General features: G+C 42.7%; 1 protein-coding gene across 1 annotated transcript in view; it reads right to left on the bottom strand.

Annotated features, from left to right (window-relative positions):
• Positions 1–27,549, bottom strand: part of MOB4 (MOB family member 4, phocein) — a 133,019-nt gene that overhangs the window by 28,383 nt on the left and 77,087 nt on the right. Inside the window, exons 4-5 of the mRNA XM_086955425.1 lie at positions 14,870–14,912; positions 11,623–11,709 (exon numbers count right to left, since the gene is read on the bottom strand). Coding sequence (XP_086811551.1) covers positions 11,623–11,709; positions 14,870–14,912 — 130 coding nt within the window. The remainder of the gene's footprint in view (positions 1–11,622; positions 11,710–14,869; positions 14,913–27,549) is intronic.

Below are 27,549 nucleotides of genomic sequence, written 5' to 3'. Positions count from 1 at the left end.
CAGCTTGCTCACCACCTTCGGGATCAGCGGAAGGGGTGGAAAGGCACACACAAATTCCCCTGACCAGTCGATCAAAAGAGCATTCTCTCTCGTTCCTGGTCGGTAGAACCTTGAGGCGAAGCTTGGGCATTTGCTGTTTACGTCGTCCGCGAAGAGGTCTATGGAAGGACGACCCCAAGACTGGAAAATATCTTCTAGCACTTCGTCGTTTAGAACCCAGTCCTCTCTGTCTTCGAAGTGCTGACTTAGTGCGTCCGCCCTCATATTCTGTTCTCCTGGGAGGTGGACTGCTTGAACAGACAACTGGCGAGCCAGAAGCCAATGCCAGATGCGCTGAGCATCCAGTGATAGAGTCCTTGAGCGTGTTCCTCCCTGCTTGTTCAAATAGTACATCGTGGTGGTGTTGTGGTGTTGTTCGTTTGTACTAGAACCGTTGCCTCTTGAAGCGAGGGAAGGAACGCTTTGAGGGCCAGGTGGACTGCTCTCAATTCCAGCAAGTTGATGTGGTAGGTGCTTTCTTTGGAAGACCACAGACCCTGCACTTGGAGAGGCCCCATGTGAGCTCCCCAGCCTTGTAAAGACGCATCTGTGATTATCGTTTGTGCAGGAGGAGGTTGATGGAAGAGAACTCCCACCTGCATGTTCTGCTTCTTTGTCCACCACGGAATGGAAGCTCGAGCTACCTCTGACAAAGTGATCTGATCGTTCCAGCGAGCTGATTGCTGGTCCCATTTGTCCTCCAGATCCTGCTGAAGAGGACGCATCCGAAGTCTGGCGTTCGGTACTAAGAATTTAATTTAATTTAATTTGCGTGTTTATATAGCGCTAGAATCACTCCCGGGGGAGTATCTCCGCGCTTCGACCGCTGCGAAACCCTTCCTGGCTTCCCTGAGAGATGGTCCCTTAATGGGTATCTCCAGGGTAAGACCAGGCATCCCCGGCGGTCTGGTGGGGCCGTTAGTGAAGATGAGGCAAGCTAATGCCCAGAGTTGCCGAGTGTGATCGCTGATCAGAGTGGGCACCGAGGCGAGAGATTTATCGAGTCCGCTGACCCTGGTCCAGAAACCTGCCGCGCCGGGAATCGAACCCTGGTCCCGGGCCGTCCTCTGCTCTCGGGTCTGCCGCCTCTAACCAGTGAGCCACACTACCTCGTAGATGCATGAAGCCATCTACCCTAAGAGGGAGGCTATTTTTCACACTTTGAGTCCTGCTGCGAAGAACTTGCTGGCACTTGAGCGTTATAGAAAACTGTCTCTCCTCCGAAGGAAACACTTTTCCTACTTCGGAGTCTAGCAGAGCTCCTGGGAAGTGAATCTTCTGAGTGGGTTGGGAGACAGACTTGCTGTAGTTGACATGTAGGCCTAGCCGCTGACAGAGTTCTATGCAGGTCTGGAATGGATTCCTTACGTTGTCTGGAGAAGGACCTTTCAACAGCCAATCGTCTAGGTATGGGTATACGAAGACCCCCCTGCGGCGTAGAGCTGCCGCCACCACTGAGACACACTTCGTGAACACCCTGGGGGGCCGACTTCAACCCAAACTGTAGGACTTTGAACTGGTAGTGGGAGGTCCCCACCCGGAACCGAAGGAATCTCCTGTGATCGAGCCGTATCAGGACATGAAAGTATGCATCTTGAAGGTGCAGCGAACACATCCAATCCCCCTTCCTGAGATGTGGATATATTTGATGAAGCGCCAACATGCAAAACTTTTCTTTTCTGACATGTAGATTGAGTGTTCTCAGGTCCAGAATGGGCCTGTATTCCGCCTTCTGGCCCGTTTTTCTGACTAGAAAATACCTCGAATAGACTCCTTTCCCCCTTTGAGCCACCGGCACCCTCTCGATGGCTGATTTTTCGAGGAGTGTCGCTACTTCTTTCTTTAGCAGTTGTAGCTGGTGGCTTGACGTTGGCATTGGAGGAACGAGTGGAGGTAGACTATGAAAACGAAGACAGTACCCATTCTGCAGCGTAGACAACACCCATTGATCTTTTGTAATGGCCTGCCACTCTGTCCTGTGATGTGCAATGCTTCCTCCCACTGGAGTGGACAACGGCGCTGGGGGAAGTGAAGACTCATTGCTTCTGCTGAGGCTTATTGAAGTTGCTGCATTGGCGCTGATTTCCACTTCCTCCGCTTGTCTTTATATTGCGATTTTTTTTGGCCTTACTGGTTCTGGCCCTTCTGCTAGTGAGGGGTTTGAACCCTCTGCTTCGGAGAGCCCTTGTTGTCAGAACGGAACTTCTTCTGGAATTCCCACGGCTTTAAGGGTGTCTAACTCAGTTTTCATCTGTTGCATCTCTTCATCAGCACTCGCCCCAAAGAGAGATGTGCCCGAAAAAGGAAGGTTTAGGATTCTGGCTTAAGCCTCAGGTTTTAATGCTGTTAGGCGCAACCATGAAGATCTCCTCGCTGTGATTCCATGCGCATATCCATGCGCAGCCAGAGTAGCTCCATCTGCCGCCACCCCTATAACCTGATTGGAGACTTGACTGCCCTCCATCAGAATCTCTTCAAAGTCCTTTCTATCCTCCTGAGGAAGTTTTGCCGAAAACCTCTGAAGCAAGTCCCACAGAGATCTATCGTATCTGCCCAGCAGAGCTTCCGCATTGGCGACCTTGAGGAAAGAGGCTGAGTTGTTACACACCCTTCTCCCCCATGAGTCTTGTAACTTGTTGTCCTTATCCGGTGGTACCGTGGATGAGGAGGCCACCGCATTGGATTTTTTAGCCACCGCAATGATTACTGAATCTGGTGGTGGGTCGGACTGGAGGAACAGGAGATCCTCTTCAGGAGAACGATATTTCTTAAGAATCCTCGCTGGGACTGACTTCACCGTAGCCGGAGTCAGGAAGACCTCATTCACCGGATCCATGATACCCGGGGTCAACGGCAGTAAAGGTTTGGGTGCCGATCTGATGCAGGGTTTCAAAGATGACCGTCGTCTTGATCTGCGGAGCTGTCATAGGCACTCCTAGCTTCAGGGCTCCCCTGCCCAAGATGTCTTGGAACGAGAAAATATCCTCAGTTGGAGATATTCTCGATTGCGGGCTGTCTGTTAAAGTCGGAGAGTAATCCCTGTGAGAGCGTGACCTCAAAGAACTTTAAGATCTATGAGTCCGCCTTCTGCTCCTGGACCTAGATCTTCTCCTACTTGAGCGCGCTCTAGAACGAGATCGCTCCCTGTGGCTAGATCTTCTCTTACTTGAGCGCACTCTAGAGCGAGACCACTCTTTGTGGCGGGAGGCTTGTTCTCGATAAGCCCTCAAACGATCTGCCGTCTCCTTGTCCTTGGCCCAGTGGTGAAGAGGTCTGTACCACCTTGGGGAAAGATGAACAGAAGGAGACTTCTGGGTGCGATCCCTCACTGGCGAACGTGTCGGAGGAGGTTGATTGTTTGTTCCTGCTGCGACCTTGCAGGAGACTTGGACCTCTCCCTGTCCGAAGAGCTGACTTCTCCATCCGAAGATCTGTCACTGCGAGATGCCGAGGAGGATGAGGACAGGCTCACCAGAGACCGTCTAGAGGAAGACCTCGACCGACCTCTCTCATCCGAGACCCTTCTCCTTTTGATGGGAGTTTCCTATATCGGGGATTGTTCCACCTCCGCAGCAGATGCTGATCTTGGGGAAACCTGCTGAGACATCAGGGCCTGAGGCTGGTCCAATGATTGACTCTATCTCTTGCACCACCTGCCTCAAGGGTGACCTTTCCTGTGTTCTTGTAGGGGAGACATTCCCTGAATTAGAGTTTCCCCGTTCCCTGGATCCCCGCTGACCGGTCGACGGTGGCTGCTTCGACGTCGAACGCCGAGCAGATGGACGCCCTCTCGACGTTGACCGTGATCTCCTCGACGCCGATCTCCTGTGTGACGGTGGAGGATGCTCCTACGTCTAGCGCCGCTGCTCCGACGTCGAATGTTCCCTCAACCTCGAATGTCGAGGACTGTCCCTCGACATAGAACGTCTCGCCGTTGAAGGTTGTCTGCCAGATGACAACGGAGGCTGCTTCGACGTTGAACGTCGATGATCTGGCGACGACTGAGGAAGCCTCGACGTCGAATGCTGCTGGGCTGACTGCGACGGAGGCTGCCTTGACATTGAACGCCGTTGACTGGGCGTCTACGTGGGCTGCTTCGACGTCGATCGACGATGCCTGAATGTCGACAGAGGCTCCCTCGATGTCGAACGACCACGACTAGTCGTTGACTGAGGTTGTCTCGACATCGAACGCCGGTGGCCAGGCGTCGACGGAGAATGCCTCGACGTCACAGCATGACGATGCGGTTTCGACGCCGGTTGGCTCGCCGTCGAGCTCCTCTGCTTCAACGGCGACCTACCCCTCAACGCTGTCTGTAGCGGAGGTACCTTGCCTTTCGACGCTGAAGACGTCTTCATCGTCGCCATCGACTGCTTTTTCTACGCCGAAGAATGAGAGTCTGGTAGGCACAGGATACATACTGGATAAGTGTCAGTCTTGGCCATTTTCCTTCCACATGAAGGGCATTTGTCAAAGAGGGAAGGCATTTTGACAGAAAAATTACCTTTTTTAAGCCTAAAAAAGGTAGTAGTAACACCCTAAGTCCAAAAGACGTCGAGTGAAAGCAAAAATTGTAGATAAACTGGTATATCTTTTGACAGAAAGTCAAAAAGAAAGGGAGCTGTTTCACCAGGGTCCTGACTGAAGGAGCCGGAAAGAACTGACCTAACTGTCACCCCTGAGGCATGATGGGAAGCCTGGGGTCATGGCTGCCTTAAAGGCACAGTGCCAGTTTTTGTTGAAAATGGTTTCATTTTCTATGCTATTGTTTTTACAATGCAGCCTGAGGGCTAACAATGTCTATTTATTGGCAATTTTTAGGATTTATGAGTGGTTTTACTCATTAAAACGCAAAGTTCAAGGTATATTTGACCCAATGTGTTTTTTGTATCCTTACTAATTGCAGTACATGTACTTGTGTTTACATTGTTTAGCCTCAGTTTTGGGGCTGCATTGGTGTGAGAAAAATAATATATGTACGTACATATATGTGGAGCGAGATATATGTGTTTTTACATATATATTTTTATATTGTTTCCGGGGTCCCGCACATGGGCGGGAATATTCAGTGCTTATGACTATAGATGAGGATTCCCTGGAAAAGAACATGCTCTTTTGTCGACCTCTCCTTTCCACTGCCAGGAAGCACAAGCTTCCAGCCTGCCCTCCGGCCAATCCTGAAGCTGGTATTTTGAGAGCGGCTTCAGGATTGGAATGAGCGCCGACGATTTGCACTCAAGGACAGACTGGGAGCCTGTACCGGCTCTCTCCAACCCCGGCAATGCAGCTACTCTGAATTTACTTGGATGTAGGAATACGAGTTTCTGGTGTGGGCTATATGGGAAGTGCTTCAAGTTATAAACTTGTGCTTTTGTTCCTGCAATATGAAGTTTATAAAAACAAAATGAGTGCTTAACAGGACACCTAAGCATATACAGCATTAGTGTGTTGGTGGAAGAATGATTGTAAATGCAATACGGTTATGTACAAAGTGGTGCGTACTGTGCAAGTATGGCAGAGGCTGCTCTTTGTATGTTGTTTTGGAGAATGTGCAGCATGTGTGTGTACAATGAAATAAAGGATAGTAAGCGAAAGCTGGGCATGTCTTGTGTTCACAATCTGAGGGAGATTTCCTCAAATTTGTGACAAGTACCATCCTCAGTTGGTTCTTGGCATCTTAGCAATACTGACTGGTTTTGTCTCAAGGTTGTGTGTTGTGTTATCACTGATTTAAAAAGAGAAGTCTACAAGTTTTTTTTCCAATTCCAACAGATCTGGGATGTTTGTCTTTGCAAATCTGCCTAAGTTTGCTGCCTGTCTAATGAAAAGCAAAAACAAGGAGATGATGGACTGAGTGCTGAAACTTTTCAGACACTCACCCCCAGTCACAGATCTGGGTTGAATCCATCATCGTTCTTTAGCTCACTTCGCCACCCCAGTTCAGATCCTGCCATATGCAAATCAGTCTTGACCCTGGTCCTCATGGAATAGTCCAACCCAAACTGCAATACCGGGTCTTCCCTGGACCTGGGATCAGTTCCAGGCTAACAACCCTCATCAACATCAGCCATGTTAGCTTAAATCCAGTGAGCAAGGGATCCACGTCTGGGCATACCCTGCCAACTTAGGGCGAACAAAGCAAACACAATGAGATGATGCACGGAGCGCTGAAACTTTTCAGACACTCACCCCCAGTCTAGAGAAGACCATTACACCAATGCTTTTCTTCTTGTATGAAGAGGGGGTCAACCGAGACGTGCCATCATGGCCAGAGAGGTTTATTCTATGAACGTCTGCACAGCTTTTCTAGGATGACGGATGACTCCTTGCAATAAATTACACTTTGGTGCATGCAGAGTCTTGAAAGCTGTGCATCTGGCCACTGGGTCAGGGAACTGCTTAACAAATAAGATATGGTGCCATAGACAGAAGTTTAGTAGTGGTCTTGCAGATACATTTTGTATTCTCACATTAGTCAGGTGTCCAGGTAGAATCCATTTGCAAAGCCAAAATGAGACATGCCAAGGGGGACTGTAGCCTGGATCTTTTGAGGGGTACCTAGAAGTGACAAAATACACCAAAGACATTGCACGGAGAAGGCTAATCTTGTCACATGGTTCATTTAGAGAATCAGGACAGGTGGAAACCATATCACTCCAGGGTGGTCATGTTCACAGTTATCTCTGGTGGTGCAGATCGTTGCAAGCTGATAGTTCTTCATTATAGACATGGTTGGTATCACTGTTTTGAACGTGTTGCGTTTAAGGCAGCAGTAAAGCATCCATTAATCAATGGCTCAGATAAAGTTACCTATTCTACACAGCTTTATGCGGTTTGTAAATGCTAGCTATAGGAGGATCAGAGTGTCCATAGCTAAGATGTAAGTTACAAACACAGTAGTCCCAGCCAGGCAGTGTGATTTTAATAATATTTCAGTTCGCAATGAAGGATAGAGTGGGACACAATCTTGCATCCAACGCAATATATAAAAAACAAAAACACAAGTAACAAATGCTCAGGCAGGACAAACGGTGTGTATGTTATACAAAAACTAAACAAGCTAAGTGTACATTAGGTAGATGGTGTTTCGATTCGCTATAACCAATACTGGGATCATCAGGACGTAAAGTTACATGCCGGAGAAAGATTTGCTGTGCGTGGTTGCACAGGGGCAAGCCGTCTGGATAGGACAGTCATCTGGTGGGGCATACAATTGGCGCGCAAGGAAGGTACAATCACTTTGCATGGACTCAAGTTCGCCAATTGGCTGAACTAAGCGAGGTCACACCCAGATGATTGTAAACCCAAGTTGAATAATGCAATTAGTGAGCCGCATTGGCGAGTCCACTGCGGGACCAGTGGCGCTAGGGGAAGGCGCAATGACCAGTGATGTGGATCAGTTCAAAACTGATCCAAGTAGAAAATTGAAAATACCGAACTGCGTTGGCTTGTCCAGTGCAGGACCAGCAGCACTGGAGGAAAGGCACAGTGATCTGAATATCCAAAGGTGTCCGGGTTAGCTTGATGAAGGAAACGTGTAGTATCATATTTTGAAGTGTTGGACTAAGCCCGCTTGGTGCTGATTGGGGCACTAAAGAGGAATGGTGTGATGATAGAGTCAAGTTACTCAAGAATAGGCACAAACATGGAGGGAATGTAGCAGCACAACCAGATGTTCTTGGATTTGACTAGGAAATAGAAGATCAACTAAAGAATGATTTTTCATTTCAAATTTTCTCTAGCTTCAGTGTTGTGGAGAGATGATTGACTGTTTAAAGAAGCAGAGGGCAGATCTAATAGCAGACGATTTGCAAATCCATTTCAATGTATTCAGATTGTCGTAAAAGAAAATAGGAGAGCATTCTGGCCTCTCTTTGGCAGAACCTAGTTTGAGGGTCTGAAAAGGCTTTGCTTTCCCATTTAAGTAGCAGATTTTAATGACAACTGATCTTTTGATTAGTTTCCCTAAGAGGATAATCAAAATGTGTTTGTAGGTTTGCAGGATAGGTTCTTTTATTTAAGGGAGTAGTTGGAGGACTATGGTCCTCGAGAGGAGAGCTACTTGAAGGTTTGTGCAGGGCTTATGCTTGATGCCTGTCGATGTCAGTTTCTTAATCTGGTTAGCGGTGGGCTAGATGTCAGAAGTCTTGTATGCATTTTTTATTATAAACAGTTTGTAATTGGATTACAGAAAGCCTGAGAATGGTAAATCTTTGAAATGGTATTCTTGGGATGCAGAATTCTGCGAGTTCCTAGTAAGGCAATGGAGATAAGGCAGGGACAGTGGTGCCTTTCTGCCTCCTTGATGGACTCTTAGTGGATACTGTTAAGTTTTTGGAAACTGAATTTGTCATGCCAACTGTATGATTTGATCGGTTATGAAGCGTAATGATTTAGGTGTCTTTTGCACTCATTGCTATTAAGTATATAGGGTAGTTGTGTGGATGGCTTGCAATGAATGGTTATCCTAAAGCCTTTGATGAGCCAGTTGTAGAGCCGATTCACTGGTGTTACTTGGTCAGGAAATCGGATTATATTTAAAGAAGTCACATAGGGAGAAGTTGAAATTGCTCCACCGTCAACAGGATGACTGGTTGATCCTCATTGCAAAAGTGGCAGTTCTCGTGGGGACGGTAATTAATAAAACAGAGATTACATTTGCTTTAAATGACAGAGAGGTTTCTCGGTACGGTGTCAAAAAGACTACAAGTGGAGTCTGGCTAGCAGTGTGTGGAGGCACAGAAAAACTTGAAGAGTTTTTGTGGTGGATTTTGAAAGCCATTCCTCAAGATTTAATGTATACGGAATAGTGTTTAATAAATGCGTTTCTAGAGGAAAATCATGCAGCAGAACAAAGATCTTTAATGGGGACATTGTCAACATATGCCATAGTTGCTCCCTTTTGTCAAACGGAGTATGCTATAGCTTCATTTCTGAAGTTGAAACAGCTAAGACGTAGCACAGATTATTTGTACAATCAACCTTTTTACAGCTCCTTTTATAGCTGCAGATCCTCTGAAAAGTGTTGTATGTCCGACAAAAAACTCTTGCTTTCACTTTACCGACTTTATGTCCTTTATGTAATCAATAAGCAACCTCCTGATATGTGAGGACTTTTCATGTGGTGTACTTGGAAGCTGCAAAAAATTAAACGGCGCGATGCATTTGCAAATTTCAAAATGTTTAAATTGGTTTAGTTTACATTTGACTAACTCTACACAAAGTTATTTAATTTTCAGTTTTTAAAGTTAAGGGTTTCATAAGGATTAGTTGTAAGTGAAAATTAATGAAACCTCCCAGGACAACAATGTTTAAAATATAGTCTGGTGTACAGGTGTATGTGAGGAACACATTTTGACTGCTCTTTCAAAAAAACCTCTTCATAACTGGTAGTAAAGACTTGTTACCCAGGCACCATTCATGTGTAAAAAGGCAAAAGTAAATAAAGGAATCGTTATAGATGTTTAACTAGGATTACAAATGTGCAAGTTATTTAATAATAACTAATATTGTGTTTTGGTGAATATTTACACACACCATCTATTTTGCCAGATAATACTTCCATGGCGCAGGCCTTTTGCATCTTTTATATTCATGTGACATACATTTTCAGTTCGAACAATGATTTTTAGTTCTAGATGACACATGGATGCACTATAAATTATGTGTACCTCTTCAAAACAAACAAGTATGATCGTAAGGATGGACTAGTTAGTTGCCCGAGTGTGGTTACGCTCGAGTGAAAGAATGTATATATAAAACAATTATTTAATTATTAAAGGTTTTAATCAAAATATGTTTTTTTTTAAATCAGTTCCATCCCTTTGAAAGTCCCTATAGCCACAAAGCCAGACGGTGGACAAAGGAAGTTTTTGAATAAATGTATTATGCATTTCGAAACAAAACGAAGAAAGCATCTCGACCTCAAAGATATTTTCTTATGGACTCTTGTTTATTTTAGTAAAATTATTTTCCCTAAAATAACCATGCTGCTAGATTGAAGCATTTGGAATCTGCATCACATTTACCTTTGTGCCGTAGTAAGCATATATGAAAACACTGTTAGTCTTGCACATGCACTACTTGGACATGTCGAAGTTATTGAGCACCATGGCTGTTGAACAGTGTGGCATCAGAAGTATCATGGTCAAATGTGAAACTTTGGACAGATCCAGTGAGCTTGGATCTGAGTCACTGCAAAATCGAGGAGGCTTTATTAGGTTTATTTCTCTGGACGACAATGTCCGGAAGGAGCTGCGGCATGATAACATCTCTCATGGCACTTAAGTCTGACGCTAAGAAATGAATTAGAACTCTTCATGTAACTATCTCTGGTAAACCTGAAATTCAAACAAAATTTTGTCTACAACACCAAATGTAACCTAAATTATGCAAGCAGTCCGAGAACCACTCTCCCCTCAAGAATACAAAAAAGTGCACAAATTGTGGGAAGAGCTCCCTTCCAGTGTCCCATGCACTGTTACAAAGGAAATCTGCAAGAAAGATCTTAGGTCTGCGGCTGAAGATATGAGTCTCTAAGAAGCATGTGGAAGGGTGCCAAAAGGCAATGTGTAAGTCATAGTCCCCCCCCAACGCCCCCCCCCCCCCCCAACAAACTCCTTTTCGGAATATGGCATAGGCGCCATAGTGGTTACCAACTTCGCTTTACACCTTGCAACAAGATTTGGATCCAAGGAACACCATTGCTTTTATTTCGATTTTCAGTGCCAGTACATCCTTCTTGAATTTCAGTACATTGATAGATAAATCATAATCTGTTATGATGCACCCTTCTCATGCAATTTAATGCCCATCTTATAAGCCCAAGCAAAACACAAACACCACTGCGGCTATAGGCTGTATTCTAGTCCATTGTCAAAAATGTGACAAAGAGTACATGAAATGCAAAACGTCTTGAATGACAATACTGCTCAGTCAATGGATTCATTCTCAAGAGGATGCAAGAGCTCATTCATAAATCTAGATGCTATGCTTAATCATCGACCTGCTCCTCCGTCACCTTTCATCAAGTTGAAGAGTTAAGGAGCTCCAAAGTGGAGCCCTTAGTGGAGAGCTTAAACTCCCCACCCGTTCCTAAAAGAGCAGTATTGATTACAGACAATACAGGGATATAATCTAAAAAAATAAGGCCTTCCTTTCCTCAAACTCCTGAACGCCCAACACTGCATACTGCAGTGAGCATTTTGAGCAGCAATCACCTAATTGTGGCAGTGTCCCAGACCTTAAAACCAGAGATTGTTAAGCAGCATCGGTAGGTGGCATTCATGTGTAAACAGCCACATGAAATTAAACAAACGCATGGTGCTATCATACAGAACATATTGATAGCGATTTTCCCTGAGTGTCACTAGAACATGGTCTGCTGAGTAATATCGCATTGTCTAGTTTGAATTAATAGAACTAGATTAGTGTAACACAAGACGACAGCAAACACTAAATATATAATCAATCACGTAATTTAGCTTCAAAATAATTTTTCTTTACTTGTGACTACTATCAGTGTTGCATGAAATACATATATCATTTCCACTTATAAACATTTTATAATACATACGTCTTTACCTCCTTTGGAGTTTTGTGAGCTGCACAAAGGAAAATCCACTGTTCAGTTGCAGTCATCTGAGTGCATGTGTCTGGATGACATTCACTCTGCAAAGACAAATGTACAAATTGCACTAGGTAACTTAGATGTCTCAAAACAAATTAGATTCGAGAAAACAAATGTTAAACTCCCCAGTGAATTTCTATATTCCAAAGCCAGTCTCACATTTTTTTGTCTTATGCATGAACATTTATGAGAAAGTCGCTATTAAGTCATTAATACAAGGGAGCTGCCCACAGAAAATTTTTTTTTGAAAAGGGCCAATCCAAGTCCTTCTATTTTGAACTGAATGAGAACAGCATCACTTCTTGACCAGCGACCGGACACATGCCTAAACAGTAGGCAGTGATGACAGGAACATTTGCATGTCTTTCACGCTATCCATTACCTTATCTGTCCTGTGTAAGCTCCCACCTCAGCACTTTGTAGAAAATAATGAAAAAAAAATGCAAACTCTTGAGGATTTCCAAATGCCTGCAGTGTCATGCGTTACCATTACCAAAATATAGGTTACAAGAATACAACAATTTTAGGATATTGTCCAGAGTACCTTGGCACAATCATTACACAATTGCTGCAGAGTTACTGGACTCAATCTGTTTTGCGCCAGACAGAATAGTTTGAGTTGTTCAAACAGGATTGCCTCCTTCTCGTAGTTGCGAGTCATTAAAACGGAACCATCTTCTTTTATGGCACATTTTAAATATTTATTGGTGCAATCCATGCATTACTATGGGTTTGCCTGCTAAAAGTGGAATGGAAAAGTTAAGATTTTTTTGTTCAGTAGATGCTCAGCGTTTCGATATATTTTTTTTAAGAAATAGGCTGAACACGAGAAAGTAATACATTTTACTGAATGTCCAGAGTCCGAAAAAAAAAAAAAAACGAAGTTTTTAAAGGGGCACTTGTCTACAGAGGGAATTGTTTTAATATTTAGGCACATAAAAGTGCAGCAGTGGTTCAGGTAGAATAATAAATACAGATAACAGCCAAAGGAGCACCATTGAAACTATACATTTATGCATGCACTAAAATATATTAGCGAGAACCATCTTTTGCTGATAAGCTTGCCAGTAGAGTTTTCAGAAAAAGGGCAAATTGTTCATTTTTGGGGATTCTTTTCTTGGAGCTCATTAACACGGACAGGTCTCTGGAGGCCAATGACTCATCTCCGATCCCCTGAAACTCCTCATTGGTGGATGTCAGGCATATAATGGGTTTTCAAAACGAAGTCTAGCAGAAACTAAAGCTTGGGGTAGATCTAATCCCATGGACAGAACAAAAACGCGTCACTATCATATTTTCAAATCCTGCTCCCATTAAGGAATCTGCTGGTGGATGGCAAACCTCCCTCTGCCAAATAGGTATGTCAGGAGACAGTATGGAAAATATCAATTTTCAGAAAATTAACATACTTTCCAAAAATTAGTTCTCTTCTGTCGCTCTCAGATAGGATCAACCAAAAACACGTATCCTTTGTTTTTTTCGAGAACAGATAAAGTAAATGTTTTCAATGTGTTTGGCTCTGCCCACAGAAGCTAATGACAGTGCAGGTGACAGAACTAAGGACATCCGGCAGAAGTGCTGGCTGAGGCATCTGTGCTTGAGAAACAAGGGTCAAGCCTTGGCTTATATGTAAAAAAAATCAACAAATGTGTCGACTGCACGTTTTTAAGGAATTACAGTTAGGTTTTAGACTTTCCTCGTGGTGAATGGCAGGCTGCTAGTTTTTGCAAATATTACAGAATTTAGAAATTTTGCTAAATTTACCAATTTTCGTTCTAGCTTTTATAGTAGCATGCCTATGGAAAAGTGCTACCCACATGTATTCTAACCTGGTTTTCTTGACTGAAAATAACAGACGGGTACGCAGAGGGGTTCTGGTCTCTTCATGCAAATCAACAATGCTTCACAGTAATATACTCTTGGACACTTCGCAAGCCATTGGCATTCATTTATACACAAAGACTTTTGCAAAATCGACAACATTTTCAACATCTACATACATGAATTATTTGATTTATATTTAACAAATTGCATTGCTGAACAAAAGGCTGACCAGGAAACCATATTTAAAAAAGTAGTCCCTTTCTATTGAACACAAAATTCTGAAAGCCTGTGGTTTAATAGGCATACGTCATAGAGCAAAAAGGCTAATTGGACTGGTATTTTTCATCCTCTGGAGTCTTTCAGGGGTACAGGAATGCCCAACATACAAACGTGCTCAGGATTCCTTGTGCACATAAACAAAGTCTCTCATTATTACACCTGTAGTATTTTTAGAAACATGTGGGCCTTTGAATTACACCAGGTAGTTAGTGGCCTAACGTACATGGATAGAAAAACATTTATCCTAAAACTCATGCACAACATAGGAACATTAAATGTGAGGGAGGATCGTCCTTGCCATTTTGGTACAGGTCTGCCACGAAGGGGCTAATGTTCTTTCTTTAAAAACATATTTTTTTTAAATTAATTTGTATTCAAATACTTCAACAGAAAATAATTTCGAATTCAAAATCAAACAGATAAATCTGGACACCCATTTGCCTGCTTCATGAGATACAAGAGGGTTTGGTTCAATAAACATTCCGTCATTGTGTAACCCTCTTGAATGGTCTGATGTGACAGAGCATCCATGAACTAATTCATGTTTCAACAACAGACAAAATCTTCTAGTGCATCGAAAAAACTTAGAAGAAAGTATCTTAGACTCTGAGGTATGCTTGTGCAGCCCCACAATAAAAAGAAAAACAATAATTGGAAAGGCAGCACTAGCGAGCAAAGGAGTACAATCATAGTCAATCAGGAGCTTTAGCAGAACATCCAGTTTTATTTACTTAAATATTATTTATTCTCAAACAGGTGAAAAGATATTTATACCATTACTTATTTTTTAATTCTCTCTTCTGCAGCAGTATGGATAAAGTGTACAATGCATCAGGCCATTTTCCAACTAACGTGCCAGTATGTACCAACAGCAATGGCAGAGTTGCTTTAATTGGTTATCGATCAAATGTAAAATTGACCAACACAACCATATCACCAACTGATGGTGAATTTTATTCAGAGTCAAATGTGTACACCAACCATTAAGTAGTCTTTGTATAAACGTTTGCTAAATTGCTGCATCGTCGAGTTCTTAATAAGTATATACTGCCGGACATTTAGTACCCAACATCAAAATAATAACATGAAAAGCATTACCTGGAGTTTGACTGCAAGTCCATTAAGTTCAAGACAGAACTGCCTGAAATGTTAAATATACGATTGTCAATGCCACTGAAAAACACTTGGAAATGTGTAAACACACAATATGTGAAATCGCTAACAAGGAAAAAAAAGCAATTCAAACTGTTTCTTTACAAGAAATGAAATAAGGGAAAATATACATACCGGAAACAATTTTCCCCAGCAGTTTGAGAATGGGCTTGTAGGTCAAAATACAATTTACTTTTTGAACTTGATACTTTAGCAGGACACTCCTTTAACAATGATGAGCTATGATCAGAAGACAAACTTACTCAAGGCCACAATTTAAATGCAACCATTCTATTCCATTTAGATGAACCAACTTTTGAAAACACTGTATCAAGAGGATAACCAAATTAGGGTAATCCTTTTCCCTTTTTAGGTCGAGCCTAGCGCTGCACACATTCGCTGCTCTAAGAAAATGAATTCTTGGAATCGCTCTGGACTTTCTGGACACTCGTGAGTTTTTTTTCCAGTCTTTTATTTGTCTTTGCATGCGTCTTTCTAAAAAAGACCAAAACACAACAAAAATGCCCACACCTTCCTTATTTACAATATCTTTGTTATTTCTATTGAGACCAAACGGAACTTCATTACATCTGGTCAGGTACTTTTATTTATACCAGTCATTTCTATTTTCATATCTTTCTTTTCAGGCAGAAAAGTGATACATATTTACAAACACTTATATCACTTTTTACACACATATATATATATATATATATATATATATTCCAAAGTTACGAGACAATTCCGGTGCTCTCAGATCACAAACAACGCGACTCCAACTGCAACTCCAAGGGTGTTTATTCACCTAACAACATGTTTCGGCTGCGGACAGCCTTGATCACGTTAGGATGTGAGTCAGTTTCAAACCTACATAAAGGCATCAAGTGAACATGGAAATGGGACTTCCACATGCATTACAAATCATGAGACAAATCGCACAGAAACCAATGAAAATTGAAATCAAATGCAAACAGAATGTCTAGCAGGCTACCATATGGTATTGTGCAAATAATAAGGTAAACAATACATGAATGCCGAATTTGCGAACATTTTGAAAATAGACAAAATTACGTGTCTAAAATTTGATGTGTATCCACAGTACAACAACAACTCAAGAAATATCGAGTTAACAGGGGAATACAAGGCTTAATATGCGGAGCAGCAGTGTGGTCGGCGCCATGTTTGTAGTTTTTTACGCGTTAGCTGTACAGCACTCAGGAGCATAATAGAGCGCTGGAATTCTGCGATCAACATATGGCATTCAGTCATGCAATATGAAGCGTCAGATAGACACCGTGGGGTATGGTCGACACCATAGTCGCCATTGCTTACGCGCCGGCAGAGGGACACCAAAGAGCTACATGGCACTGAAAATTGTGCACATCATTTGCAAAGCAGCATTAATATGTGCAACATGACAGTGAAATACGCGTAAAGTAAATTGGGGGCAACAGAGACAGCATTACATCATGGTATGTCCTGATGAGAGCAACATAGCGCTTGAATTGTGCAACAAGCAGCATTAGTTCATGCACATCATTCACAAAGCAACATTGATATGTGCAACATGACAGTAAAATACACGTGAAGTAAAATCATAAATTGGAGGCAACAGAGACAGCATTACGTCATAGTATATCCTGAAAAGAGCAACAAAGCGCTTGAAATGTGCAACAAGCCATGCAGTCCTGCGCAAAAGTGAAAAAGTGACTGACTTAGCCATGTAACTGGGTGGATGTTAAATACATTGCCACTGCGTTCTAAAAACCTGGTAAAGAGTGACCCAGGGTGGCACAAAAAGGGCCTGCTAAAGACACATCATATCTGGAAGTCCAAAGGAGACAAAACCCCATATGAGGGCTTACTGTGCTCATAATGAAACTGACGTGCTGACGGGGGAGTGAGTGGCGGTGCTCGTGAATGAAGTCAATAGTATCCAAGTGACTGGAAAAACCTCAAATTAGTGCAGTGGTGACGAGATCCGGTACATAGTGCCAATCTATAAAAAACATGAGAGAACAAGGTCAGAACTCCACATGTTACATAAAAACTCACTTCGAGCATCAAAACGAGAATAAACAGTGCATTACATGATGAGAACACAGAGGAAAAACATCCTGTATAAGTCAGTTTGCAACCAGTTACACAGAGTACTAGCAGGGCACAAAGAGTGCCACGGAATGGGTCAATCTCTAAGATGTACTGCCAATTCCTCATCCTGGTTCAAACCTCCCGGGGCCTTGCTTTGAAATTCTATGATATACTTAGACTCTTTTTGTCTAAGTTTCAAAGTCCTATCTCCTCCCCTGGGGTTTCTTTCAATTTGCTCAAGGACATGAAAACTCATCTGGGCAGGGTTGGAGAAATGTCGTTCTGCGAAGTGTCTGGCTACTGGGTATTTGTCATTTTTATTGACAACTGCCCGGTAGTGTTCGAGAACACGATTTTTGGCCTGTTTGGTACTGCTGCCTATGTACCAAAGGGGAGAAGAGGCAAGGCAAAAAGCAACGCGGAGAACATGGTAACACGCTCCAAAAAAGGCCAATAATGGACGAGGAAATGGTAAATAAAACTATTATCAATCTTTCCAAAAGACATATGTCCATTGTAGAAAAGTCCACTTTAAGCTTGGGCCTTTCTTTTTGCCCTTCGATGTCATTTGGGTTTAGTGAAACCAGAATTGACATTTTTAAGTTTGTACGGAAATTAAAACTAAAGAAATGGCACAAACTTAAAAGACTTGGTGGTAACCAACACAAAGGTAGGACTACTAATACGATTCCTGAAGATAACTTTTGCATTGGGGATGTTGACAACATCATTAACATCATAGAGTTAGATCGTACTACATCTGACAATGATGAAGAACCGGAGACTAGCTCGGCCACACAATTGCTTAGAGATGCGGCTTTTGTTACGGACTGCAGCTCACTCTCTGGTTTCAAACCCAAATCCACGTTCATTCCTATTATGCCACACGACAATATTGACACCTTCCACGAATGTGTCAACAAACAGATTTGCTCCAAATACAAGAACAGGGGAAGGGGAGGCCCCAGAGAACAAAATCTAACCCAACAACAAAGAAAGGCACTTACCTCTTTGATGGAGGACGAGTCAGTGGTTGTACGTCCCGCTGACAAGGGAGGTAACATTGTTATCATGGACCGTGAGGCTTATACCAAAGAAGCCTTAAGACAATTAAGTGATGGCAAATACTATACCACCACTACCTACGATCTCTACAACAGTAGTATCTTGTACATTTGGGATAAACTCATCTTATGGAAGGATCAGGGCATTTTAGAGTGGGAGGAATTTAGGTATCTCAAGAACGATCACCCCACACTCCCGGTGCTATACCTACTCCCCAAGCTCCATAAAAATGCAGTAGATCCACCGGGCAGACCCATCGTCTCGTCCAGAGGATGTGTCTCTGAACACATATCTAAATATGTAGACTTTTTCCTACGGGACTGGGTACACAACCTTCCCAGTTACGTGAAGGACACGAAAGACTTTCTCAAAAAACTCTCCAATGTACAATGGGAAGACAAGAATCTTCTCATTACTTTGGATGTACAATCCTTGTACACCATCATTGACCATAACCAGGGTTTGGCAGCATGCGAGAGCTTTTTGGCAGGGCGTCCCCTCCGTTTTAGAGACCACAGCAAAATGCTGACAGACATGATGACATTCTGTCTCCATAACAACTTTTTTCTCTTTGACGGGGTCCTGTACAGACAAACCACTGGGACGGCGATGGGTTCTTGCTTTGCTCCCAGTTTCGCGAATCTCTTTTTGGGACACTGGGAGCAAGGCATCCGCTCTGACCCCAATCTCACAGTGTATTGGCAACACGTTAGTACATGGTGGCGTTACATCGACGACCTCTTTGTAATCTGGAAAGGCTCTGCTGACATGGCACAAGAATTTGTCAGCAAGCTTAATAACAACGACTTGAATATTGTACTTTCCAGTCATATTAGCAGTACTTTCGCAGAATATCTTGATGTGAAAGTAGAAGTGACAAGAGGGCAACTCCAAACCAGCCTGTTTAGGAAGTCTACTGCAGGAAACCGTGTCCTGCATGCTATGAGCAGCCATCCTGAGACGTTGAAATGGAGCATCCCCTACGGGGAACTACTCAGGGCCAAAAGGAACTGTAGTACCAATGAAGGTTATGAGAAAGTCAGCTCAGAAATGATGGTCAGATTCAAGGACAGAGGCTATCCTGCTTGGGTAATAAGAAAGGCCAAAACCCGGGCGGATGGGATTCCTAGATTAGAAACTCTAGAAGACAAGACCCCCGGTGAATCATGTGAGGATGAACATACCCGTCTCATCCTCACATACAATACTGAATTCAAACAGATACGGAAGGTGATATCCCAGAATTGGAACATTCTCACGTCTGACAGTGTCATAGGCAAAGAGATTTCCAATCGACCCTTGATAACCTACAGGAAGGGTAGATCCATTAGGGATATGGTAGTGAAAAGTGATATCACACACCACCCTAAAGCTCAGAATCTAGGACTGTTTGGTTTCTTTCCCTGTGGCCACTGCAAGGCGTGCAGATACAGTACTCACAAAAAATCGGTTGTGTACAATGGGGTCAAAAAAGAACTCAAACAATTCTTAACTTGCAGTACAACTCATGCTGTCTATGTCATTGAATGTCCATGTGGCCTTTGGTACATAGGCAGCAGTACCAAACAGGCCAAAAATCGTGTTCTCGAACACTACCGGGCAGTTGTCAATAAAAATGACAAATACCCAGTAGCCAGACACTTCGCAGAACGACATTTCTCCAACCCTGCCCAGATGAGTTTTCATGTCCTTGAGCAAATTGAAAGAAACCCCAGGGGAGGAGATAGGACTTTGAAACTTAGACAAAAAGAGTCTAAGTATATCATAGAATTTCAAAGCAAGGCCCCGGGAGGTTTGAACCAGGATGAGGAATTGGCAGTACATCTTAGAGATTGACCCATTCCGTGGCACTCTTTGTGCCCTGCTAGTACTCTGTGTAACTGGTTGCAAACTGACTTATACAGGATGTTTTTCCTCTGTGTTCTCATCATGTAATGCACTGTTTATTCTCGTTTTGATGCTCGAAGTGAGTTTTTATGTAACATGTGGAGTTCTGACCTTGTTCTCTCATGTTTTTTATAGATTGGCACTATGTACCGGATCTCGTCACCACTGCACTAATTTGAGGTTTTTCCAGTCACTTGGATACTATTGACTTCATTCACGAGCACCGCCACTCACTCCCCCGTCAGCACGTCAGTTTCATTATGAGCACAGTAAGCCCTCATATGGGGTTTTGTCTCCTTTGGACTTCCAGATATGATGTGTCTTTAGCAGGCCCTTTTTGTGCCACCCTGGGTCACTCTTTACCAGGTTTTTAGAACGCAGTGGCAATGTATTTAACATCCACCCAGTTACATGGCTAAGTCAGTCACTTTTTCACTTTTGCGCAGGACTGCATGGCTTGTTGCACATTTCAAGCGCTTTGTTGCTCTTTTCAGGATATACTATGACGTAATGCTGTCTCTGTTGCCTCCAATTTATGATTTTACTTCACGTGTATTTTACTGTCATGTTGCACATATCAATGTTGCTTTGTGAATGATGTGCATGAACTAATGCTGCTTGTTGCACAATTCAAGCGCTATGTTGCTCTCATCAGGACATACCATGATGTAATGCTGTCTCTGTTGCCCCCAATTTACTTTACGCGTATTTCACTGTCATGTTGCACATATTAATGCTGCTTTGCAAATGATGTGCACAATTTTCAGTGCCATGTAGCTCTTTGGTGTCCCTCTGCCGGCGCGTAAGCAATGGCGTCTATGGTGTCGACCATACCCCACGGTGTCTATCTGACGCTTCATATTGCATGACTGAATGCCATATGTTGATCGCAGAATTCCAGCGCTCTATTATGCTCCTGAGTGCTGTACAGCTAACGCGTAAAAAACTACAAACATGGCGCCGACCACACTGCTGCTCCGCATATTAAGCCTTGTATTCCCCTGTTAACTCGATATTTCTTGAGTTGTTGTTGTACTGTGGATACACATCAAATTTTAGACACGTAATTTTGTCTATTTTCAAAATGTTCGCAAATTCGGCATTCATGTATTGTTTACCTTATTATTTGCACAATACCATATGGTAGCCTGCTAGACATTCTGTTTGCATTTGATTTCAATTTTCATTGGTTTCTGTGCGATTTGTCTCATGATTTGTAATGCATGTGGAAGTCCCATTTCCATGTTCACTTGATGCCTTTATGTAGGTTTGAAACTGACTCACATCCTAACGTGATCAAGGCTGTCCGCAGCCGAAACATGTTGTTAGGTGAATAAACACCCTTGGAGTTGCAGTTGGAGTCGCGTTGTTTGTGATCTGAGAGCACCGGAATTGTCTCGTAACTTTGGAACTACTATTACCGGCGTGCTCGGCCGGCATTGGTGCCACCTCCCTCGGGGCCCCAGGTAGCACATCTGAGCGGACTTGGAAAACATATATATATATACATATACATATATATACATATATATATATACACACACACATTTTATACAACACAAAAAATTATATATTCACAGTTCAAAACATCCAAATAACAATAGACATTTCAGTTATCGTTTTCTCTACCAAAATTCTTAATTCAAGATTATGCAAGACAACGTCAAATGACAGGAACATATAGGTGTGTGCCTATTTTCATTATACACTTAATGTACTGGTTTGTTCCTTAATGTACTGGTTTGTTCCAACAGGAACAAACCAGTACATTAAGTGCATAATGAAAAGCTGGAAGATCTAATACCTGGTTAACATTAACAATAGTTCTATCTCCACGCTTGGTTGGGATCAGAGTAGGTGGAGGTTAGGGGGATAGGGAGGCAAACACTGAGCCATCAGCATGGGGCTTTTATGAATTGGTTTGTAGGACTAGAGGGCATAGAGAGGAGAACTTTTGTCAATTTGCGGTAGTGAGCACCAAAATATGCTCTAAAAATAATACTGGCTGCATAACCAGAGAAACATCATATTCAAACCTACCTTAAGGTCCCATACTTTCATGAATTGCATGTTTTAATGTTTGGGGTTAAAGTGCATATGGTACAGGTTAAAAATGACTTCCGTGAATACAGAAAAGCTCAACATCTATGATACAGCTAGGTGATCAGTTGGGTTTTATAGCTAGTTGAAGGTTTGTCAAAACATCACTTTTAGATAGCCATTTATTTTACATTTTGAACATTTTGCTTTGCAGAGAATTTGCAGTGCTGACAGATTGGTCTCTATGCATTTGCTTGCATTTGAGATAGCTAGGTTGTACCAAGTGAGATATTCAGGTTCTTTGACTTGAAACAGACTGTTAATGTGTTTGAGATGGCCGAAGCAGAATTTGTGCATTATATTCAAAACTGCTCAAAGTTCAGTGTCAGTTGGCTTTGATGATGTATTTACCCCCCTCTCGCCACCCCCATCCAAAATGTACTATGGGTAGTGCATTTTAAATGCAAACTACTAGTCAACTGCAAGCAAAGGCAAATACTGAAGTGGTAGGTGTGTTTAGTTCTACATTTTAAATCTAATATTTGCTTGCTTATTCTGTTTTCAACAGCATACAGCCAACCATTTGATTTTGAGGCATATCTGTGTATAAACCATTTCAGATTCTTAAATGTCTCAGGGCACAGACAAGTTTGAAGTGTTAGTTCACTGATATTCCTTAATAGGAGAAGACATTTTCTCAACAGGAGATGGTGCCACTGATTTAGCTGTCTGGAACCAGGGTAACATCAAAGCCTATCCTAAGCTTGGCTACCTACTTGGATCTTGACTTGAAGCAGAGAACATTTGAGTGATAGTTCTAATTTAGCCCAAATACAACCATCGGCATACATCAGGGGTGTGAAATCTAGACCTTTGTGGTACAGAGGAGGAAAGTGACTTTTAACATTTTCGGACCAAAAGAACCTAGCATAAGCCTTTTCAGGTCTCATGTCAAATTGTTCTTGCCTCGCTGTGAAGAACACTCACTGCCTGTCCTTTATTCTCAAGTAAGACATCTTGGCAAACGTCAGAATCCTTAATGGCGTCAGTGATGGACTAGAAGTTAAAAGCTGAAATTGAAAATGTATTCATACCAGCCATGCATTATTATAAGAGCGTAGTGAGTAAGTCTGATTTTCCCAAGGAGGACCTGAGAGCAAATCATATACAAAAAAACGGGACTTGCTCCCTCAAGGCAGTTTGGCAGACTGGATAGTTACTGACACATCGGCCATCACCCCAATAAGCAAGCTCATGGTCCTCAGCCTGCTCCTAGTTTTTCTTTTATTCTACATAGCCACTTCATCCTTGTTGAAATACCATGACAGACCATGCACACTTTGTGGCCATCTTCATTAAACATGTTCTAGCACAGGAATGACAGTGACTGTGAAAGATGGTGACTGAAAGGGCAGGTTAGGATTCCCGAAGAAATTGTACAAAAGCATTAAAAAAAATTAAATCACTAGCTACGTTGTAAGAAAGGCAGACGTGTTAGAATCCCTTTATAGCAACCAGAAAAAATAAACAGCCCGACTGACTGACTCCTGGATTGTGTTATCCTTAGTCGCCATGAGCAATGTTCAAGGTAAACATAGAAAAATGGCAGGTGGTGGGGTATAGACTGCGCAATGAGATGTACCAGGATGTATCAACACAATTATTTCCGTTCACTCATGCATGAGAGTGCTCAAAAGGGCATTGAACAACGACCACCCAACATTGTTAGATGAGTGCAGATACTGTCTACACGCATTTGACATATACAACAACAAGCATTTACAATGCAACGGTTTCGCCTTTGGAAAAGTTAGAGCTATTGGCATTGTAAATGACAAAATTTGTATTTATGTGTTGGTTTTGAAAACCGGTAAATAAATGGAATTGCCATTTACATTGCCAATAGCTTAATCTCTCGCAATTGTGAGACCTATTGTACCCTACGGACGAGCTCAGCAGACAGCATTTACTACCACACACACACACACCCAGAGCCAGCCACACACACACACACCCAGAGCCACACACACACACACACACACACCCCCAGAGCCAGCAACACACCCAGAGCCAGCCCCACACACTCAGAGCCAGCTCCACACACCCAGAGCCAGCCCCACACACCCAGTTCAGGTGAGTGTGTGCAAGAAAATGGAGGGAACGTGGGAATCTACACAGAAATATGTTAATCCGCATTAAGGTTCATTTCTGATCTTTTAAGTAAAGGAAGAGATTTTCAAATCTTGTGTATTTAGTTTGCTCATGTGACGTCCTTGTTCAGGGCTGCTTTGGATTTCCAGCCGAGCCCTGAGCTAAATAATCTCGTCCTTAAAGTCCGGGTTGGGTTGTCAGGATATACAGCTCACAGTCTGTTTCAAAAGAGCTCTTCGTGCAGAAGCATCAAGTGAGTGAATGCTAAAAGCCTGCCTTATCGGCAAGGAAGAGAGCACACGCAAATGTGGAACTTTTCTTTACTTCAGTTAATTCTTTAAGAGCAACCAAAAAAAAAACAAGCTGTAATAAGGAGGCACATGTATGTATGTGGTATTTCTATAGCACAAACCCAGCCACCAGGCACTGAAGTGCTGTACAGGGCCAGAGGCAAGCATACAGTCAACAAGTGACAGGAGAGATACTGAATTCTGGAGCAGAGGGTATGTATGCCTGTACGAAGCACAGACGTGAATACAAGAATGACGAATTGATGCCTAACATTATAAAAATGGTACCTCTCACCCACTACGCATCATTAATTTACTATAATTAATCCAAAATACAGCATCTGAAGCTGCAACGTGAAGAACGTGGAACCTAATACACAAAAAAAGGGTGCAATAGAACATCATGTGAACAGAAGGAAAGCCTTATTTATCTCAGTCACAAGATGTTTGCGAGAAAAAATATTTCAACAATACTGTTTGATGAGAAATTTAATAAAGACGTAGCCACCAGCCATTGAGCCAAAACATCAAGAAAAAGCCTGTACGTATGGAGGATGGAGCCCTGCTATTGGATGGGCAAGAAGTAAGGGTTGGTACTTGGAATGAGTTGAAGTCCAAGGTACAGAGATGGTATCGTACTGAATAACTCCTGGAGCCCCTTGGAAATTGTCGAGGTGTGCACTCCCCATTTTATGACGTGCATGTCTGGTTACTCTGTGGCTACAATCTCAAATAAAAATTCAGAAGAAACAACTCCTTTTTAAATATCTGAAAGTATTCACCCACTAGTGGTCTGTATGCATGGATATCCCTGTTTTCTTTATTTAAAATGTAAATACGTGTTTCAAATGCAAGGGGTATTAGAGAATGGTTATTGAGCTGAGACAGCTTGGTCCACCATTTACAGATGAAGAGTCATTCTACAGGCAGTACATAAACATGTAGCAGCAATAAGACAGATACAATAGGGGCACGGGTGTGGGGCTGCTGTGTCCAGCCCCACTGTCTGACCAAACGCACAACACTGGAAACCACGTTGCACTTAAAAGAACAGAACATGGAAAGGCAACATTGCATGACATGCAATAATCACTGGAAATGCTTGCATGACGATGGTGCCAAATGTACATAGATCAAACGTGTATTCAAATATACAGGCTAAATACAAGTCTTTCTTCAAAGTCGGTTTATATGTTCATTTTGAACACATCTTACTAGCACCTTCATGGAGAAATGTAACAGATTATATGCCGCAAATGTTTCGCCTGCTCTGTCTCGGTCATTACTTGTTCTTCACTTGATAGTCGATATTATTAAACTACTTCAAAATAACTTCAGACAGACATATTAGAGCAAAACAGTGACAAGGCAAGATAAAGCAAGAACCCGTTGATTGTTTGTAAACAGCTATAAGAAACTCACTAAAGGGGATGGTGTATCACAGCCCTTTGTTGTTAAATTCCATTCCTCTACAGAAAAGCGGCCTAAAAGTTTCCGTATGTCAGAAAGATTTTTTTTAAATACTTCGGTGCCGTGCCTCTATATCGCGCTTGAGAAAACTGTGCAACAACATTTTTACTTTACAGAAAAGGACCCCGCAGCAGCACCGAGCTGGCGCTTCAGCATCGCGGCGCCATTGATGTGAGACATTTAATTTCACCTGCAACATTTATGACCAGAGGCAGACCTCTGCTGTAATTACCACTGTTGCTTAACGAAAAGCAGTAACGGCGAGGTGAAAGCAATGAGCAGCACCGAGAAATCGCGTGCAATCAAAGGACAGTTTAAAATGAACTCACATTATGCCTCTAGTCAGATGCGAACCACACAGCCGTAAAAGTAAAGCCACGCGGCCGCGAAATGAAAAAAAAACACAACAGCCGAGTCAGGACAACCCGTGCGAAAAAGGAAACTTTTGTCTTCAACGTGTCTAAGTCCACACTGGGAGAATTATTGACGGAGGAATCTACGCTGTCGATGATGACGCCCTTTATGAGCACATCCGAGACTACAGGAAACCGAGACCAGCAGACCCCCAAAGCCCGGCTCCTGCCTGCACGTCAGCCACGAACAAATGATCAAAACATGCCGTCCCCAAAAAAAAAACATCCGCCCACCGCCAGAATGACGTTTACAAAGGGGCGGAAAGGGGAAAAAATGTACGGAACGTCCACGAATCGCCTCGGATAATGACAGACATCTCTTTCAATGGCTAGCCTCCATTTATGGAGCTAGCCAATGGAAGAGAGGCCGGACAAGCCACATACTGCTTCTCAAAAGATTTCGCCTGCGCGAACGCTGCTGCGCAGCGGATGCCAGGCGAAACCTAAAAACTATGTCCGGAACAATGCTCATATATTAACGTCAACAATAAATCCACACAGTAGCAAAATGTACAATGGTCACAAAACACTATCACCCAAGATAGTGATTTTAAGCACATAAAGAAAAGGCCAACTGAAAGTGAACCATACTTATAAACTCAGTGTGGTCCCAAAAACGTTTGCATAAACATCATGTTTTTGGAAACATACTGAGTTTATAACTATTGTTCTTTCAGGTGGCCTTTTCTTTCTTTGCTTAAAATCACTATCTTGGGAGATAGTGTTTTGTGACCATTTTACAATTTGCTTTACTGTGATATAATGAAGTGTTTGTATCAATTTATTATAGCCCTGAAGAAGTCTTGGGTGAATGCCCACTAAGACAATACACGTGTTGGCTTTGTGGCTATCTGTTGTTGAAAAGAAAATAATAACTGAAGTATACAACTAACAAGATCTGGCATAACAAAAGCACCAAGAAGAATAAGGGAGAAGACTACTGCGTGGATTTATTGTCGGCGTTAATATATGAGCTTTGCTCAGGACATGGTTTCTGTTGTCAATGTTTAAGGCACTTTGTATCACCCACCCAGCCTCCAAAGGAAAAGCACTGCTATACTTACAAGTTAAATGAAAGTAACAGACAAAATTGGACACTGCGCTCCAGGCTTGCAACACAGATCACCACACTGCCTTACTCCCAGATAGGGGGCATCGGTTTTTCAGTATAAACTACCAAGCTCTGGAACTTACTAGCAGCCAATATTCAAAGCATTCA

This window comes from Lissotriton vulgaris, chromosome 2_1 (assembly GCF_964263255.1).
Source record: "Lissotriton vulgaris chromosome 2_1, aLisVul1.2, whole genome shotgun sequence".
NCBI lineage: Eukaryota > Metazoa > Chordata > Amphibia > Caudata > Salamandridae > Lissotriton > Lissotriton vulgaris.
The sequence above is the reverse complement of the archived record's forward strand: the minus strand, read 5'-3'. Positions and strand labels throughout refer to the sequence as shown.